The sequence below is a fragment of the Loxodonta africana genome, chromosome 23 (genome assembly GCF_030014295.1).
Source record: "Loxodonta africana isolate mLoxAfr1 chromosome 23, mLoxAfr1.hap2, whole genome shotgun sequence".
Classification (NCBI taxonomy): Eukaryota; Metazoa; Chordata; class Mammalia; order Proboscidea; family Elephantidae; genus Loxodonta; species Loxodonta africana.
This window is the reverse complement of record NC_087364.1, coordinates 17076470-17097634: the sequence shown is the minus strand read 5'-3', so window position 1 is coordinate 17097634 and position 21165 is coordinate 17076470. Positions and strand designations below refer to the sequence as shown.

Here is a 21165-nt window from a genome sequence, read left to right as displayed (position 1 = left end):
CAATTTCATACTGCAGAATTTAGTAAAAATCTTCAATTTCTTTATCTTTGGTGTTAATCATTGGTCCATAAATTTGAATAATAGTTGTATTAACTGATCTTCCTTGTAGGTATATGGTTATTATAACTGACAGCCCTGTACTTCAGGATAGATCTTGATATGTTTTTATTTAGAATACCTAAGTCAAATTCAACAAAAATCTAACAATGGTGGAACTGAGAAAAATAAACACTACATCAGATATGATTAAATAGCTAATACAAGAATGGGGGAGCAGGAGTTTTTTATTTAGAATACTTAAATTCAACAAAAATCTAACAGTGGAGGGACTGAGAAAAAAAAAAGCTATAGTAGAAATGATTAAATAGCTAACATAAGAACTGTGGGGGACAGGAGGGGCTAGTAAAAATTAGAACCATATGAAAGACTCTAACAGTAAGTAATAGTTGAATCCTAAAGGGCCCAACTAGCAAATTCATTATTTACCCCAAATTTACTATCACTCTTAACAACAAAATAATGAACTTGACACAAACCTATTTTTAATCTTAAACTTATGTAGGTCCTCGCGTTCACAGACCAAGAACTGAAAAAAGAAACAACAAATGCAAGTGAGAAACAGAGTTTCTTCTAGATCTTCTGTAAACAAGTTCCTGAAATTATACACTGACAGTCTTCTTCCCCTCCCTGCTATCCTGGTTGGAGAGTGCAATATTAACACATGAATACCAGTCGTCCCTTGGTATCTGAGAGGAACTGGTTCCAGGACCCCCACAAATAATAAAATCCGGGCATGCTCAAGTCCCTTATATAAAATGGCATAGTATTTGCACATAACCTATGCACATCCTCCCATATACTTTAAATCATCTCTAGATTACTTATAATACCTAATACAATATAAATACTACGTAAATAGTTGTTATACAGTATTGTACTGCTTCAGGAATAACGACAAGACACAAGGTGAACAATGTTCCAACAATGAGCACTAGAGAGAGACTGAGGACCTGTGAAGTGGTGGGAGGCTACAGCAGGGTATGCTGGCACACCACTTCGTTTGTGTGGACTCAGCATAGTACTCAACATGTGGCAAATTCAAGTTCTGCTTTTTGGAACTTTCCGAAATTTTTCCAAATATTTTCAGTCTGCTGTTGGTTGAGGCCTCGGATGTGGATCCTTGGATACAGAGGGTTGACAATATGTGATGGGCCGCCCCAAAGCCAGGTAAAGGGGACCACCAGGCTCTCCATGTAAGCTTTTCTCCTTCTCAGCTACATTTAATATCTTTTGAGGTTTATGGGTTTTTTTTTTTTCCTTTAAGTGAAAATCTGTCCACTGAAAAATTCCAAACCTGATTTTTAAAAAAACTGGAGAATTTCTTTACATTTTATAATAAAAAATACCAGAAATGAAAGAGCTGACAGAAATTCAAGCTGATCCAAATTCAACCATCCACTTCTCATACTTCTCCAGATCCGCGGCAGAGACAGACTTAGCAATTTTCTTAAGAGCCAACTCAAAGTCTCCTTTGGTGACAGGCATCTGGAGTTCCTCTTTAGAAAGTGCGCGGATCTCCTCTGGACTTAAGCCGTTGATTCGCCGTCTCATTGCCATTAAAGAGGCATCCCTAAAAATATATCAAAGTTAGTACGCAGTAGGTGTTGCAAATGTTTTTTAAACACTTTCAATTGTAACAGAATTATGAAAAACACCCAAAAGATCATTTCATATGTTTTTATGATGCTGCTTAGCAATTTTCTATTTAAAGGACTTCCTGAGTGTTCAAAAGAGGTCAAACCAGGGTGCAAAGGACTTAAACATAAAACGTATAGTCAACGAACCCTGATGGTCTAGGTTAGGCTGAGATACTGCTGAATTTTCTACACCTGCACCCCAGAAAGATAGTCAAGAAGCTTAGGAAACTCAAACCGAATTTGGAAATACTGAATTGTACCCTTGGAAATGAACATATGGTTTATGTTAAGATAATTCAAAACCATATATCGGTTTGTCTACAGCCCAATGAGAGGGGAAAAGCCATGAACATGAATGTATCCACAGACAGTGGGCGTGGAATTCCTACTATGGAGTATTTGTGACCAACTAAAGGGTTAAAATCTGGCTTCTCTTGGTTTTACTTCCAACTCAATCTGATCAATTGTAAACAATTATGGAGGTTCAGAAGAAGAGCACAATTAGTGCTCATGACCAAAGCTATTAAGAAGATCAAGTGAACCAAAGCTGTAAATTAAAAAATGTAAAAAATTTTTTTTACTACAGTGATAGTAGAAACTATTATGAGCTTATTAAACTTAGACTCACATAGAAAACACCAGGAGAAAAAGTTGCAAGCACAAATGCTATGGCTTTAGAGAAGGGCTTGCTGTTGTTGGGAGCACTGAGTCAATTCTGACTCATAGTGACCCTATGTGACAGACTAGAACTGCTCCCTTGGGTTTCCTAGGCTGTAATCTCCATGGAAGGAGATCACCAAGTCTGTTCTCCTGTGCAGCTGTTGGGTCAATCTGAACTGCCAACCTTTTGGTTACCAGCCGAGCTCTTAACCACTGCGCCACCAGGCCTCCAAAGAAAGGCTACTGAAGTCAACTTAAGGTTAGGTGGGTAAGGGAGCCCTGGTGGTACAGTGGTTAAGAGCTTGGCTGCTAACCAAAAGGTCGGTAGTTTGAATCCACCAGGTGCTCCTTGGAAACCCTACGGAGCAGCTCCACGCTGTCCTATAGAGTTGCTATGAGTTACCATCAATTCGAAGGCAATGAGTTTGGTGTTTTTTTTTTTTTTTAAAGAGGGTAAGAACTGAAAAAAAAATCTTCTTAACACTGAATGATGTGAATTGGCTAAAAACTACATATCACTAAACTGAAAGGAAAAAAATTTAAAAATATATATTACTTTCACAGCTTAAACTGATCAACTACGTTCATCTGCACGTGGTAAAATAATACCTATCAAAACCAAATGGTAGTACTTTACGTTGATGCAACTAGGCTCTGACACAGTGCTAAATTAACTGTAGGCTGTCAAAAATCACTATTCCCAAGTAAGGCACAACAATTTCTTAAAAAGCAACAGATCAAAAAGGTAAATAATTATATTGTTACGTACTCGTTCATCTAATGGTGACCACGAGGTTATGCGGGAAAAATCAAGTCAAATGGGAAAGCAATTCCAGAGATGGGTAGCTGCTTTCACATCAAGGGCTAACTAACTACACCAACTTGAAGACCAGTCTTCATGCCCTGTGACTCATGTCTAAGGTCACAGATTATTAAAAAAAAAAAATACCTGCACACGTTAGTTATGTCAGCACCAGAATAGCCCTCAATCTTCTCTGCGATGTCTTCCAGCTGAATATCAGGATCTAACTCAACCTCTCGAAGACTGATCTTCAGGAGCTCAGCTCTTCCTTTCGCTGTTGGAAGATTTTGTTGTTGTTGTTAGATGTTTTACTTTACAAACCATTTCGCTGAGAAATCACATATTAACGTGCAGGAAAAGAAGCGAGATCAACGCAAAGAAGAGCTGGTAACTGTGAGTCTACTGGTATTATCAGTTCATCATTGCAGAGGTAACTGAATCCCTCGACTTCCTTCCTATGCACCTTGGCTGCAGTAACTAAAAACTGAAACAAAGCCCAGTCTACCCTGTAGACCGTGGCGATACCTGCTATGAGAACAAGGAATCTCAGATCCTTTGTGAACAATATAGACATCAAGGTCCAAACATCAGGAATGCTTTTAGCAGAAAACGCCCAGTTAAAACTGGATTACGTGGAGTATAATTCCTATGAATTACTTGGCTCATCTTCTTGTATTACACAGAAGAAGATTTTCAGGACTCTGTAGTGGGTAATTAAAAAAAAATAAAGACTGTTTTTTTTTTTTTTTCCTGGAAATCAGCAATTGGCACAAAAGGCTTATTAGTATATTTTTTACTTGGAGAGCTAGCCCACAGCCACTTGCTGTGCCGGTATGACTGAAGTGTATATTGAGTGAGGTTAAGTAAACTAATTTTTTTAAATAACGAATCATGCTTGGCTATTTCACTGTTTTAGTGACAAATCGGCTTCATATAGCATGCTAAGATAACATAATTAGTTTAGATCTGGCTCTCTCCCGTTTCCTGAGGTACAAATGAAATTTAATTTTCCAAACTTTTATTTTGAAAATTTGTGAACTTACAAAAAAAATGGCAAGAATAATCAATGCCCATTTCCTTTCATCTAGACTTACCAATTGTTAACAATTGCTACTATCACTCTAGTGCCCTCTCCCTCTCCTGTCCCCTCCCTTTAGTGAAGTGAGAATTAGTTGTAGACATCTCACCACTTCATCTTTTTAATTCTTCAGCATGTATCTCCTAAGAACAAAGATATACATAATCATATTCACCAAGAAACTTAACAATGATACTTTAATATCATCCAACACACAGTCCAAATTTATATTTCCCCATTTGTTACAGGCCTTTAAGACTTTTTTTAAAAAAAAACCATCACACACCACATTTAGTTCTCAGGTATCATTAGTCTTCGTCACTCTAAAACAGTGTTTATTTCTTGTTTGTTTTATCTTTCATGACACTGACAGTTCTCTCCCAACTGATCTTATAGTCAAAGCATTCCAATAAAGATTCCAACAGGCCTATTTGTGGAACCTAACAGGCAGATTCTAAAATATCTATACAAATGGAAAGAACCAAGACATTCTGGAACAATAGCAGCAAGGTGGGACAGAACCCCTATTAGATTTCAAGACTTACTACAAAGCCATAGGAATCAAGCCAGTGTGATATTGTTGCAGAGACAAATAGATCAATGATACAGAATAGAGACCCCAGAAGCAGACCAAAGCGTCTACTATGGAGAATTGATTTATGACAAAGGTGGTGCAGACAGCAGAGAAAAGGAGTATCATTTCAATAAATGATGTTAGAACAGCTGATTACGCACAGGGAGAAAGTGAAATTGGATCCTACCTCACACCATACATAAAAATCAGTTCGAGATATATTACTGGTCTAAAGGTGAAATATAAAATTATAAGCCTTTTAGAATATAGGAAAATATATTAATGATCTCAGGCTAAGAAAAGTATTCTTAAGAAAAAAATATATATAGACATATATACACACACAGTCACGCACGGCATAACATCCGTTCGGGCAACGTCTGACTGCAGATACGTCCATGGTCCCATACAGTTGTAACAGAGTTCAGGAAATCCCTATCAGAGAACAGGACGTAGTAGACATAACTGGACACAGCACACACAACAGCTTCCTGCAAACAACACGTGTATCTCATGTCTCTTGTAGACAAAACAATTGTGTTGCCAGGTATATAACGGTACAGTACATATATAACCTATACTACATATGCCTCAGTAGTTATAATAAACACCTATGTTACTGGCTTACATATGTACTGCACTGTACTTTGTATCGTTATTTTAATGTAAATTTTCCCTACTTACAAACAAAAGCTTACCGTATGACAGCGTATGCTTCAATTCGTAGGCAGTAGCAACCAATCTCATGTATTGCCAGATACATTAGCTGAAATACAGTACTGTATGTGTACAGTATCTTGGCTATTTAGTCAATATAGGTACACTACAGTATCCCATGCAGCTTTACGAAGTATACGATACAGTGTTCCCACAACGTCCACATCACATAACATCCTATTTCACAGGTTTTTTTTTTTTATCCTGGACATTAAGCAATGTGTGACCGTGTGTGTGTGTGTGTGTCACAAAGGAAAAGGTTGATAAGGTTAACACATTAAGACTGTTGCTGCTGTATGCCACTGAGTTGATTCTGACTCATAGCGACTCCACGTGACAGAGTAGAACTGCTCCCTAGGGTTTTCTAGAGGTCTTTTCTTCCGTGGAACTACTGGCTGGGTGTGAACCACTGAGCTCTACACTTTGGCAGTGGTGTCCTAATACCGGGACTATGAGTGAATGGTGTGTATTCACTAACACGCACCTGCTCTGTATGGAGCACTAAGCAAGCAATTGTTCGTGAACACACATCATTTACTTTTATATTTCCAATATTAGAGTACCACTACCAAAGGGTAAATTAAAAGGCTTTTGTTTTTGTTTTCATGGTCTGGCCTGAAAACTTAAACACCAAGTTTAATACAGTGCATTCTCCAAAAGAAATGAAGTTACAGCCAAGCAGCTTAAAATAAAAATCCAGTTTTTAAGGGAGGGTTTGGTGGCACTAAAACTTAGTAGGAAATGCCCTCCTTTTCCCTAGTAACTATGATTTGGGGTGGGGGGCGGGAAATTAACTTTTAATACTTACTGTATCAATGATTTGCTAAAAAAAATTCTAAGATTTATCAGTTCCATAAAATCAAATTAATGATATTTAATAATGCTCTGAATTTTTTTTTTAATGTGTTAACAGTAAGCATAAAGAACTGCCAATGCTTCATACCACAGTTAATACACATCCCAAATTTAAATAAACATTGTTAGAAGGATCATACACTTGTAATAACAACAGACTGTGCAGTGGGAAAGTGTGTGCTCTGGAGCCAGGCTGCCTGGATTCACACTCCTGTCCTGGTGCACTGGGTGGGATACTTAACCTCTGGGTCCCTAAGTCTCCTCACCCATAAAATAAAGAACAGAATCTGCCTCCTAAGACTGTTGCAAGAACTGAGTTAATATGTGTAAGACCTGGCCCACGGTCAGCTCTCAATAAATGTTTGCTGCCCACCACCAACACAACAGCTTTTTTCTGGAGACAGCGAAAACCCAGGATCCTTCCTATTGAGGAAGTTAAACACCTGGGAGACAGACAACATGGATGAAACGCCAGGGAAATGAAGTCCACACAAGGGAGATAAGCACAGGCCAGGTTGAGAAGACTGCATGGAAAAGGTATGGTTTAGTGTCTGCTTTGAAAGATCAGTAATGTTTGAGGAGAAGGGAGAAGAGAGGACAATCGGGAAATAGGAACACCATAAATAATGACATGGATGTTGGAAGAAGCATGTGTGGACCAGACGGAATTAAAAAAAAGAAAAAAGAGAGGAGAAAAGAAGCAAGTAGAAAAGCACAATAGAGTACTAATAAATGAAAATAGATACAGATTTGATAGATAAGGTGTGAACTCACAGTAAAAAGCATAATAAAATAAAAGGACTCTGACCTCGGAGGAAAAAGTCACTCAACGTCTAAGAGGCTCTGATGCCTTGATGATTTAGGGGGATTAGTCTGAAAGCAAAATATAATTAAATGAAGGGGTCTAGAGAGAGGCATGAATTAGGCCGACCGGGCGGTCACTGCTGTCGCACAGGCACACAGGGAGGGTGAGATATAAATTCAGGACTATTCTAGCTCCAGCTGTGTCCATTATTTTGCTGGTTGTTGACTACACAGATTGTATTTACGAAGGTGGCTACAAGAGTCTCTCTCATCCCACACACTTTTCTACAATGTGACTTTGACATTCCCCCACCAAGAGGTGGTCTAATTCCCTTGCTCTTGAATCTTGGTGGCCTGTGAACTTTTCGTGCACAGTTTGGAAGTGACGGGCCATGACTTCCAAGTCTAAGCCGTAAAAGGTAATGCAGCTTTCACCTTATCCATGTGGACAAAAATCACATTTGGAGCCCTGAGTTACCAGGTGTGAAATCAGACTACCATGCATTGAGGAAACCCAGGCCACATGCAATGGCCACACATAGATGCTCCAGAAAGACAGCCCCAGCTGAGGTCCCAGACCTCAGCCACTGGGTATGTGAGTAAAGATACTTCCAGATGATTCCAAGCTCCAGCTGTGGAGTCATTTCCAACTACTGAACCTTCCCAGCTGAGGCCCAGACATTGAGGAACACAAACAAGCCAGCTTCACAGTGCCCTATCTGAATGCCTCGTCCACAGAATCTGTGAGTATAATAATGTAATTGTTTTACCCAATAAGTTTTGGGGTGGCTTATTCAACAGCAAGAGTAATACATTGACTTTTCTTACCACCAAGTTCTAATTTCTCTCAGTCTTAAAGAAACTACAAAATGCCTTTTTGGAGGCTTTTCCTGTTTTATCTATTCTCATTCTTCAGTTTGTGTTTCCTATCTTTTTAAACTAGGATTCCTTACTCATGGTAGCTTTTGCTCATAAAATGTTCTTAAATTGTTCAATTTAAGTATATACCCTCTCCTCACTAATCAACATGGTTAGGTTCTAAAGCCCAGGCTGTTACGGAAAATTGGTGTTATGTGAAAATGGAGGATGAACACATCGGATTTGCCAAGTTACATCATTATGTAACTGCCAAACCATTGACAATCATGACCTAGCCAAGATGACACACAATCTTAACCATCAAAGCCAGTGTTACTCTTGCCTCACACCTCAGCGTTGGTTACTGCCAGACATATGTCATTAATGTGTAAAACAGCTGGACAGTAGGTTTTTTACTATTGTCATAAATGCAAAATATCAGATAACAAGATAGTCGATGTGTGAACAGAAGGTGTATACTACTTTCCTTTCCATTAATTTTATCCTAGGTTTCCAAACCTTTTTTTTTCAGGTCCCTCATTTTTCCAAATTTTCTTAGAGTCTGTCTCTTCTAGACCCTTCTACCCTACTGGATGCTCGAGCCCCAATAGCTGTCAAATTATTCATTTTCAAGCAACCATGCCTTTGCTTCTGTTTTTCTCTATGAAAATTTAGTTAAAATGCAACTTACTCCATGAAGTCTCCCTTAAGCACCTCAGTCAAAATTTTATTCCTCCACCCAAAATTACTACAAAGAGCATTACTATCACACATTATATATATTGTTTTTCTTTTTTAAAATTGTAGTTAGGTAAAACATACATTTGCCTTCAAACTAGGCTGAGTTCTCTGAGGACAAGGACTGCACGTTATTTATCTTAATATTCTCACAGTACCTAACAAATGTGTTTCAGATAGCTAGGAGCTAAATAAACACCTGTCGAGTGAATTAATACAGATGAAAGAAAAAGTAAGGAAGAGTGGAGCTCTACTTATGATTATTTGTTGACGGGCTCTTTAGGAGGAAGTAAGTACTCAAGCTCTATGTCACAGTGTACCTAGCTTCAGACCATAATGAGCAAAGAGAAGCACCCAAAAGTGATTGGCAATAATGGACATAATCCTTTCATAAAAGAAAGCAAGTTTAGAAAGAAGCCCTTTGGTCAGCGAAATCTATTTTCTTCTCCTATATTTCCAAAGGAAATTGAGCTCCCACATTTTTACCATGAAGTATATCTTTTTCCCAATACTAGGTTTTCCTCAGCAATTTAGGAAACTGCTGTCACATCATTACATAACTGCCAAATTACATCATCTCATAACTGTCAAACCGCTGAGAATCACGGCCCAATCACATTTGTCCAATCACACTTTGTCTCCCTATTATACTGAACTAAAGTTTAAAACACAAAAGTTTAGATGATGTCGGTTCAGTAGTAAAACTTTTATTTTTCTCTGATCGGTATTAATTTTTTATCTATAATCATATAATACTGTAGTAAATGAAAACTCATTTCGTATTAATGTTCTAGATATACTCATTTCTTGTTTAGAAAGAAGGGAGAAAAGGGGAAGAAAGGAGAAAGTGAAGAAAATTACTAAAGCAGAAATGAGACCACACCACTAAAATTATCATCTGAGTAATTTAAAAGAGCCAGGCAGTAAGGAGAAATATTCAATAATAGCTTACAGGCTCTGAATCTAGTCACTTTCATAATAGGCTTATTATTTTCTGAGCTCAATCAGTAAAGTAAGCTTTATTCTTAAAAAAAAAAAAAAAATTTTTTTTCAAGAGGAGATTTCTGTTAAAATTAATAGCATACATAATAGCAGACAGAAAAGACAATATAAGACAAAATCTGTAACCTAGAAATCTATTATGTTATACAATCTTGAGGTACGGTCAAAAAAGTGAGCAACTAGTGCTAGACTTGGCCTCCATGGTAAAAAAACTAGACACAATGTAAGAGGTAACTGTTTTCATGCATTAAACAAAAAGCAGCAAGTGATTATAATATAGCTTTTTCTTACTTCTGCCAGTAATTTAAGTGCCTGCAGAATAAAATGCAACACCCTTAAAGGACAAGAACAGTATGCCAACTCCCTACAATGTACAGCAAATAATAAAAATCACTGGACATGTGAAGCAGAAAAATGGAACCCACAAATCGAGAAAAGTTGTCAAGAGAAGCAGATGCCAAGGTGACGAAGACGTTAAGAACTAGCTGACAAAAACTATGGAACAGTATATCAGTTATCTATTGCTGACTAATAAATTATCCTGAAACTTAGTGGCTTAGAAGAACAATTTATTATCCCCAGTTTCTGTACATCAAGAATCTGGGAGTGGCGTAGCTGGGCAGTTCTAGCTTGGGGTTTCTCAGGAGATTGCCGTCATCCAAAGGTGTCTCAACTCCCGTGACAGATGAACTGGCTTGCTGCTGATGGGAGACTCCAGTTCTTCCCCAGTGGGCTTCTCTACAGGCTTCTTGAGGTGTCCTCAGAGCATGGCAGCTAGCTTCCCCAAAAAGTAAATGACGACATGAGAAAGAGAGCCAGGCAGCTGCTATCTTTTTTTTTTATGACCCAGCCTCAGAAGTCATATATAATATCATTTCTGCCATATTCTATTCCTTAGAAGCAAACCACTAAGCTGGTCTATATTGTGGTGCAATGAATTCCTTTATTTGGCCTTTGCTCTTGATTTTTGGAAAAATAACTCTAGGGAATTTCCTAAGTAATTAAAGTGTATAGACTACACCTGAGGACTTTGGGCGCTCACTTAGTAGCTGATAATGAGCACTGGACTGACTGATAAAGGCCCTGGAACCAGGGCTTTGAACTGGATCATTCGGGCTCAAACCCCTGCTGAGAATTTACATTTTTAACAACTTCTCAGGAGATGCTATCTTAGTAGAGCAGTGGCTCTCAAAGTTTATCATACATAAGAATCATCTGGGGATGTCGTTAAACCGTAGATTTCAATTCAGTATATCTAGGATGGAAATGCAAATTCTCAGCAGGGGTTCAAACTGGAATGAACCGGTCTGAAGCCCTGCCTGGAACATGGGATCTTGGGGAGCTTTTCTGTTCCCAGAGCTATCCCGATTGAGAGCTGTCCTGATTGAGAATGGGAGCGATGTACTCCTCTTGGGAAAATGTAAATTCTGCTTCAGGGACCCTTCCAGACCTTTCCCATGTACCTCTTCCTGATGTTGATCCTGAGTTGGATACTTTTACCCTAATAAATCACATAAGTGTAAGCACAGTCTGTGAGCTCTGTGAGATGTTACAGTGAATTACTGAACCCAGCAGGGAAAGAGAATGCTGTGGGGGGCAGGGCAGCTGGCATCAAAGATAATAGAGAAGCTGGAAGGCAGGGAGATACCTGACTGCCACATCCTAGGGAGAAGCTTTATGATGATTCTTATTGACAAGGCTTTCCAGTTCTTACTCAAGGGGAGAGGAATTAAACTCCACCTTTTAAAGGGAAATGTCAAAAATTAAAAAGATAAAATGAATGAAGAGATGGGGAATCCCAGCCAAGTGGCGAAAACTATATACACATATATATGTAAACAAATCAAAATGCTAGATTTGTACAATATTATATCTGAAATAAAAAAAATTCACTAGATAGGCTTACAAGCAGATTGGAGATGGCAGAAGAAAGGGTCAGTGAATGTGAAGATAGACAAATATAAATTACTCAATTTAAAGAATATAAAGGAAAAAGATAAAAAATAGTTAACAGAGCCCCAGTGACCTGTGTCATGATATCAAAAAGTCTAACATACATGCAGGATAAATAAAAGGAAAACCCCACAGATGCACGTCATAGTCAAACTGCTGAAACACAAAGGTAAATAGAGTATCTTTAAAACTAGAGAGGACAACCACTCAAGGAAGTGCCAATCTGTTTTTCGAAGTTAAACACATACTACCACATGACGCAGACACTTCACTTACAGGGGTTTTTCCAAAAGAAATGAAGACACATTTCCATACAAAGACTTGACTTAAGCATAAATGTTGCTAACAGCCCCTAGCTGGAAACAATCCAAATATCCATCATAAGTGGCTGGATAAACAATTTGTGATATGCCCATATACCAAAAAGCCTAACCAAACCCATTGCTGTCGAGTTGATTCCGACTCATAGCGACCCTATAGAACAGAGTAGAACTGCCCCATAGGGTTTCCAAGGAGCGCTGGTAGATTTGAACTGCCAACCTTTTGATTAGCAGCAAAACTGGAATACTATTCATCAATAAAATTGGTGCTGAGTGAAAGAAGCCAGTCACAAAATAAGACATACTGTATTTATATGACACTCAAAAGAATCTACAGTGTCAAAAATCAGATCAGTGCTTACCTGAGTAGGAAGTGTGGGGAAAAGAGAGAAGGATGGATTGCTAGGGGCAAAAGAAATATTTTCAAGAAGAAAGGTTTGTTCTGCATCTTGATGGTGGTGTGGTTCCATGGCTGTACACAACTATGAAAACTCACAAAATTTTAAATGGATAGACTTTATTGTATATAAATTATTTCTCAATAAAGTTGATTTTTTTAAAAGTAGCCAGAAGAAGAAAGACATTATCACACACAAGGTAATAATAATACAAATGACAGCTGACTTGACATAAAAAACAAGAGAGGGAGAAGACAGTAAAATGATATCTTTAAAGTACTAAAAGAAAATCAAAACACAATACTTTCAATCCAGTATTATTTATGAACTAAAAGTATCCTTCAGACATAAAGGTAAAACAAAGACATTTCAGACAACAAAGGCTGAGAAAGTTTTTTGTCAATAGACCTGAAGTACAGTAGAAATGTTAAAGGAAGTTCTTCAGGCAAAGGGGAAGTTATCCCAGTTGGAAACTTGGACCATGAAAAAGGAAAGAAGAAAATCAGATATGATGAACATGTGTGTAACTAGGAAAAAAAAAAAAACAACTATTTTTTTGTTCTCCTCTTAATTTCTTTAAACTGGTGGTATGAACTCTATTATATTGTGGGAGTTATAATGTGTATAGATGTAAAATACATAACAAAAATAGCATGAAGACTGGAAGAGACATATGGTTCTTACATTTTCCATGAGTTGGTACAATATTTTTTTTTTTTTTGGTACAATATGAACTCTAAGTTGACTGTGAAAGTTACAGATGAATATTATAATTGCTAGAGTAACTACTAAAAAAATAGCAAGGTATAGCTAAAAACACAAAAAAGAAATCGAAATGGATACTAAAAAACAGTCAATTAATCTGAAAGAAATTAGGAAAGGTGGAACAGAGAAACAAACAAAAGGAAGAAACAGCAAGATGGAAGACAAACATAGCCGTATCAATAATTACATTAAATTTAAATGGACAAAACACTCCAATTAATCAGCAGAGATAGCCTGAATAAATAGCAAGACCCAATTATATACTGTCTACAAGAACTGTATTATCAATATAAAGAATGACAGGATAAAAGGGAGGAAACTAATATATCATTCAAACAGCATACTAAAAATGATGCAGATACAGTAGCACCAAAGTAGATATCAAGTCAAAGGGTATTACCAGAGATAAAGAGGAACACTGCATAGTGATAGAAAAATCAATTTAAGAAGATATAACACTTATGTGTTTATGTAGCTAATAACAGAACTTCAAAAATGTATTTAGCAAAAATTGGAAGATTTAAAGGGAGAAATAAATTCACAATCACATGTGAAGATTTTAACAAAACACTCTCTGTAACGATAGTAACACTAGATTAAAAATCCAGTAAAAATCTAGAAAATTTGAACAATACCATCATACCAACTTTATCTACTGATATTTATAGAGCCATAAACCCAACAAATAAAAAATAAAATGCTATTAAATTGCAACTGTAACATTCACCAAGATAAATTCATTAAAATTCAAATTAAAACCCTACAGAATATGTCCTTGACTATGACAAATTTTAAAAAGAAATCAACAACAAAAGATATCTAGGAAATCCCCAAGTATTTGGCTACTAAACCACATACTTCCAAGTAACCCAAGGACCATAGAAATAACAAAGAAAATTAGAAAATATTTCAAATTAAAACATAAAAAAGGACATATTAAAATTTGCAGTATGAAACCAAAGCAATGCTCAAAGTGAAATTTATAGCTTTAAATACTTACATTAAAAAATAAGAGATCTAAAATCAACAATCCAACTTTCTAACTTCAGAAAAAGATAAAATTAAATTCAAAGTATAAGCAAGAATAAAAATAAATCAATGAATTATGAAAGACAATTAGAAAAAGTTGATTTTTTTAAAGATCATTAATATTAATAAAACTCTTACAAGACTGATCACGAATAACAGAGATAAAATATAAATTACCAACAGCAGGATGAAAAATGAGCCATCATTACAGATACTACAGGCAACAAAAGGAAATTAAGGTGATGAGAAAGTGGTTAAGTGCTTGGGTGCTAACTGAAAGGTTGAGGTTTGAATTCACCAGTCGCCCTGCGGGAAAAAGATGTGGCAGCCTGCTTCCATAAAGATTTACAGCCTTGGAAACCCTATGGGGCATTTCGACCCTGTCCTATAGGGTCGCTATGAGTCAGAATCGACTCAGCACTGGGTTTAGGTTTTTTTTAGAGGGGGACCGGATTAGTTTCATGTCAATTTAGCTAAGCCAGAATTTTGTTCCCCAGAATTCTCTTTATTGCATAATTCTGGATTAGTGTGGCCCTCACGAGAAATTATGTGTGAGAAAGGCAGAAGTGAGTCAGATGAGAAAGCTGGTACCGAGTATGAGCCGTAACTGCAGCCCGTGTATGTTGTCATTTACCCACTGGCTCACCTTTTTAGCCAGATGTGTATTTAGCACTGTGACCAATGGCACCAGCTTCTTCTGCTGGGAGTCTTAGAGGTAATGGGAGCCCAGTGTGGGTTCTAGTTCATCCTCATGCCTTCCATCTCATTTCTGCAGGTTCCAGTTCTTGCTTCTCCCACTGCATGTTCATCTCTTCCCGACTGCCCTCTCTACTGACTTCAAGCTCCAGAGCCAGACATGAAAGCAACAGTCAGCCAGCTTCCATATTTATATTAGGTCAAATCCTTACATAGTATAAAACTGTATAACATACATGTAATATGTATGTATGTGTGTACGTTTATGTGTATACACATGCACACATATATACATACATAGATGTCTTAGTAATTCTGTTTCTCTGATTAAACAAAGGAAATGTTATAAATAGGCTTATCTTAATAAATTTGACAAGTTAGAGGAAATAGACAAAGTCTTTGAAAGACACAAGTTACTAAAACTTACTCAAGAAAAAAGCTGATAGTCCTATATCTATTTTAAAAATACACAGATCAATGGAACAGAACAGAGTTCAGAAACGTATCTACGCATATACAGAAAAATAATTTTCAACAAAGATGCCAAAGTAATTCAATGGAAAAAGAAGGATTTTCAACAAGTGATGCTAACACACTTGGATATACATACGGAATAATGTGGAACTCGATCCCTACCTGACACACACACACAAAATTAATTTGAGATGGATCATATATCTAAATACAGTTTCTAAAAGAAAATACAGGAGAAAATCTTTGCATCCTTGAATAAAGCAAAGATATCTTTAAAAAAAAAATTTTTTTTTTTTTTTATCTTAAGATACAAAAAGGACTATCCATTAAAGAAAAACCACATGGATGAATCTCAAAACATTATGTTGAGTGAAGTTCATCAAAAGACACTATAAAGAAAACTAAAAAGCAAACCACAAACTGTGAGAAAAGACTCGCAATGTATGTATCTAACAAAGAACTTATACAAAGCATTAATGAAACAACAAATAACCCAATTAAGGAGACCCTGGTGGTGCAGTGGTTAAGTGCTATGGCTACTAACCAAAGGGTCGGCAGTTCAAATCCGCCAGGCGCTCCATGGAAACTCTATGGGGCAGTTCTACTCTGTCCTATAGGGTCATGATGAGTCGGGATAGACTCGACAGCACTGGGTTTGGTTTTTAACCCAATTAAAAAATGGGAAAAAGACTGGAAAAGACGCTGCACGGAGGATATACCAATGACCAATAAGCACATGATAAAGGTGTTCGACATCATTACTATCAGAGAAATGCAAGTTAAAACCATGAGACAGCATTTCACATTCACTAGAATGACTAAAATTAAAGCATTGACAATAACCAAATATTGATAAGGATGTGGCAGTTCTGGAATTCTCATTCATTAATGGTGGTAGTATAAGATGGTACGACCACTTTAAAAAACAGTTTGGGTCTTTCTTATAAAGTTACGCTCTATAACCCACTCTTAACTATTTTACCCAAAAGAGTTAAAAGCATTTGTCCATAAAAGATTTGTACAAGAATGTTTACAGCTTTATTCATAACAACCAAAAACTAGAAACAACTCGAATGTCCATGAACAAGGGAATACATAAACAAATTATGGTACTGTCATACAAATAAACTACTGATACATGTAACCACATGGATGAATCTCAAAACATTATGTTGAGTGAACACAGCCAAGTATGGAAGAGCACATACTGCCATAATTCCATTTATATGAAGTTTAGCAACAGGCAAAACTAATTTGTGGTGATAAAAATTAGGAAAATGAATGCCTACTGGAGCTTTGGGTTAACTGATAGTGGAATACATGGAAACTTTCTGCAGTGATAGAAATGTCCTACGTCTTGATTAATTTGCCATCAAGTCGATTCCAACTCATAGTGATATTATAAGACAGAGTAGAACTGCTCCTCAGGGTTTCCAAGGAGTGGCGGGTGGATCTGAACTGCCAACCTTCTGGTTAGCAGCTGAGCTCTTCACCACTGCACCACCGGGGCCCCACATGTTGATTAGGGTATTGATTAAACAAGTGTCTACGCTTGTCAAAACTCACCAATTTGTACACTTAAAATCTGTACATTTCACTGTTATCTTTTTTCTTACATTCTATTTTAGATAATTCATATTTGATTAAAACTTTCTTTACATTTCTTTCATATGACTTTTTCAATGACTTTTTCTCAAACATTTAAAAAAATTTTATCACTGTAAAAATAATATTAAAAAAATCCTTATGAAAATTTCAATATTCACCCACAGGATGGAATTATATTTTCCAAAGCCACACATTTTGAAAAACATTTTAAGAGAACTTTTTTTGTAATCCTTTAAATGAGGGTTCATAAAGACCCTTCAAGTTTAAAGGTAAAAACTTAAATGTCCTACGAAATTTATTAACATAAATATCACTCCGAAATGTTAAGAACTTCAATATACTGTGTTTCCATCCACTACAAATTGGTTTTGTGGTGCTATAAATATCTTTAAACAGAACAACAATGAAATAAAGATTTAGAGAAACAGAAAAAGGTAACAGGAAGTAACAGGAAGCTCAGGATAGCGTAAAAGGAAGGAGTCGCACCTGCTGGCAGAGGTATGTATATCCTTTTTTCTAATCGCCGACGCAAAGCTTCATCGATGTCCCATGGGAAATTCGTAGCAGCCAATACCATAACCATTTTGGAAGGATCATCGTTTTCTAAAGCTCCTCCAACTCCTGTACACAGTAAAGAGAAGAAAGATACAGTACTTTTCTGTATTCTGTACTTCTCTATAGTCCTGTATGCTGACATTCGACTAACACTTCCAAGCGTCAGCCACAGTGCTCTGGGGTAGGAGGCAATGATGAAAATAATGCAGGACCAAGGAGCTTAGCGTGTGCGTAGGGGGGCAGATCCAGAAACACCACCCAACAGATAACTTAAGAACAAAGAGGGAGAAGGATTCATGTCATCTATTCAGGATTTTAATCCCGTAAAGAAAAACTAACTTTTTTTCTGTAAGGAAACAATGCGTATTTCCTCTGAAAAGAAAAGGGATAGGAAATTAGGCTCTGTTTTATTCCTTTCCTATTTTATTTTTCTGCCATGAAGTTCTTCAAAAATGTTTTCTTTTTTAGTTTTTTAGTCTAATTTACTAGATTTTCTCAGAAGAGGAAACAGAAGGGGGTTCACATTTATTTAATATACTAGCAATGCAACTGTAATTTGTAAAGCCTGGTTATACTACAGTAGTTCTGTCCTTCAAAGCTTTAAGTGACTTGTAAAAAATAAACACAGAAAGAAATAGAAGAATGACCCTAATCATCGGTGCTGAAAACATCACTTCCTTTTATAACCAAACAAAATTTATGTCCACAGGGTCTACTTTTTCAAAATTAAAAATTTTACATTAAAACAAACAAAAAAACCCCTTCAGGTAACATAAAAGAAACCCAGGAAAATAGAGTAAAAAAAATAAAAATAAAAAAGATTCACAAGCTGTGGGAGGGGAAATGGAGGGGACTGCTTAGGGGCTACAGAGTTGTGTCCAGGGCGATGAAAAAACTGGGAAACAGTCAGATGGTGGCACGACATGGTAACTGTAATTAATGTCACTGAATTCCACACGCAAAAATTGTTGAAAAGCTTTCTTACATATATTTCATCACAATAAAAATTTTTTAAAAACCTGAGCAAACTTTGCTCAGATTTAACATATTGCATAGCTTTTCAGCTTAGGCACTATAAGCCAATTCATTTCCATACAAACAAACAAGCAAACAAAACCTCACCAACTTTACTGATAATGGTTTCTAGCCTGGCATACCAAGGTGGTGGATTTAAAACAACCCAGCTCAATACAGTATTTTCTTAATAAACTATCACTGTGCTCCTACTTCAATCATTATCAAAAAGAATCAGCTGTCTAAATAATTAGTGACAGTAGCAAATGCCCCTCAATGAAACTCAGTTGACTAAATCTGTACTCAGTGATTTTTTTTTTTTAATTTTAACACCAAATGTGTTTTCCACTACAGCCTTACACCAAAATATAACAAATGTTAAAATTGTTAACTCATAGTACATTACTTTATGTATTTTACAGCACCTGGCACTGTGTTCAACACCCAAGGTAAGTATTTAACAAGTATCCATGTTTGTTGGCTAATGGTGGCTGTTCTGAAACAATACACTCTGGACATTTTCTGAGACATTTCACCTTGTCTGATGATTGCTCACACAGCGTCCTGTTTATCACACAACTTCCAGGGTAATCTCTCTAGAAAGCAGCTCCAAACTCATCACTCTCTGCCTTCAATGGCTCCCAATGCCTTTCTTCTTTGTCTGGGTGGCACCTTTCTCTCCCAACGTGTTCTCACTGCATCAGAGTCTACTTCTACCACAGAACTCATCATCATTTATTGTAACTGTCTCGTCAGTTGGCTGCTTCCCATCTAATCAGTAGTTCTCAAACTTTTTGTCTCAGGACCCTTTTATACTCTTAAAAATTAACAGGTGTTCCAAAGAGCTTTTGTTTGTGTGGAGTATATCTATCCATATATACCACTAGAAACTAAAATTGAGAAATTTTTTAAATGTTAATTCATTTTTAAATAAATATAATAAGCACATTACTAATAAAATATTATTAAAATAACAAATAGATAAAATATAGAAGTAGTCAAAGATTTCATTTTACTTGGATCCACAATCAATGCCCATGGAAATAGCAGTCAAGAGATCAAACGACATATTACACCGGGCAAATCTGCTGCAAAAGACCTCTTTAAAGTGTTAAAAAGCAAAGATGTCACTCTGAGGACTAAGGTGCACCTGAACCAAGCCATGGTGTTTCTAATCAGCTCATATCCATGTAAAAGCTGGACAATGAATAACGAAGACTGAAAAAGAACTCATGCCTTTAAATTATGGTGTTTGGCGAAGAATCCTGAATACACCATGAACTGCCAGAAGAACAAACAAACTGTCTTGGAAGAAGTACAGCCAGAAGGCTTCTTAGAAGCGAGGATGGCGAGACTTTGTTTCACACACTTTGGACGTGTTATCAGGAGGAACCAATCCCTGGAGAAGGACATCATGCTTGGTAAAGTAGAGGGTCAACGAAAAAGAGGAAGACCCTCAACGAGGTGAACTGACACAGTGGCTGCAACAATGGGCTCAAGAATAGCAATAATTATGAGGGTGCAGGCCCTGACAGTGTTTCATTCTGTTCTATACGGAGTCGCTATGAGTCAGAACTGACTAGACGGCACCTAACAACAACATTACTTGTTAACATAAATAACATATTTTAATGAAAAATAATTGTTTTCCAAAACAAAACAAAAAATATTAAGAAGAGTGGCACTGTTTCACATTTTTGCAAATCTCTTTAATGTCTGACATAATAGAAAATAGCTGGATTCTCATATCCTCTTCTGCATTCTATCTGTTACAATATCACATACATCTCAAAGCCTCTGGAAAACTCCACTGTACACTTGTGAGTGAATAAGAACGAAAAAGACGACAATGTTGGTATTCCTAAGAAAATAGTTCAGACCTTATACGTCCTTTAAAAGGGTCTCAGATACCCCTGGGGCCCTAGACCGCACCTCTAGAACCTAAACAGTAAGCTCCTTGAGGCAATGATGGTCCATTTTCTCGTACTGTCAGAATCTGAAACGGTGTATGATTCATAATAAATATGCAATAAATGCTTTTTGACTACATGATCAAATGAAAAACGGGTGGATGAAAAACTGATTAAAAATATATTCAGTCTGTCTTCCAGTTCATTCATTTAGCATTTCCCAAACCTGGGTCTACACAAAATTCAGAAAGGAAATATAACAGTTTTGAAGCAGTAATTAAGTATCAGTTACCATCCATCTGAATGAGGAGCTCAGACTTGACTCTTCGGCTTGCCTCGTGTTCATCAGAGGTTCCTCTTCGACTGCAGATGGAATCTATCTCATCGATGAAGATTGTGGTGGGGGCGTAAAATCTAGCCTTTGTGAAGATATTTTAAAGAAACCATTAAATGATCATAAAACATTCTGAATATCTTTTAAAATGCCATTTTCACCTTTAAAAATGATGGCAAAAGAGAAGAGAAATTTCTCACTACTTTAGGGCCACCATTGGTTATTGAGAGGTTAAATCAATCATCCACATCAGAAAAAAGGAAATTTCTGAAAATAAAAGATAAGTTCTATGGTTGGTGAAGTTGGGTGACAAATACATGGGAA

General features: G+C 36.8%; 1 protein-coding gene across 8 annotated transcripts in view; it reads right to left on the bottom strand.

Moving 5' to 3' along the window:
* Nucleotides 1-266: 266 nt before the first annotated feature.
* The window catches only part of KATNAL1 (katanin catalytic subunit A1 like 1), a 106676-nt gene continuing 85777 nt past the window's right edge, over nt 267-21165 (bottom strand). For 7 of the 8 annotated variants that reach the window (XM_064275285.1, XM_003413958.4, XM_064275286.1 and 4 more), the window contains 4 exons: nt 20800-20926; nt 17515-17649; nt 3307-3433; nt 267-1630 (listed from right to left, as the gene is read on the bottom strand). In XM_064275285.1, the coding sequence (XP_064131355.1) occupies nt 1432-1630; nt 3307-3433; nt 17515-17649; nt 20800-20926 (588 nt within the window). In that variant the 3' untranslated portion in view covers nt 267-1431. The remainder of the gene's footprint in view (nt 1631-3306; nt 3434-17514; nt 17650-20799; nt 20927-21165) is intronic. The other variant, XM_064275288.1, reaches the window with a different exon arrangement.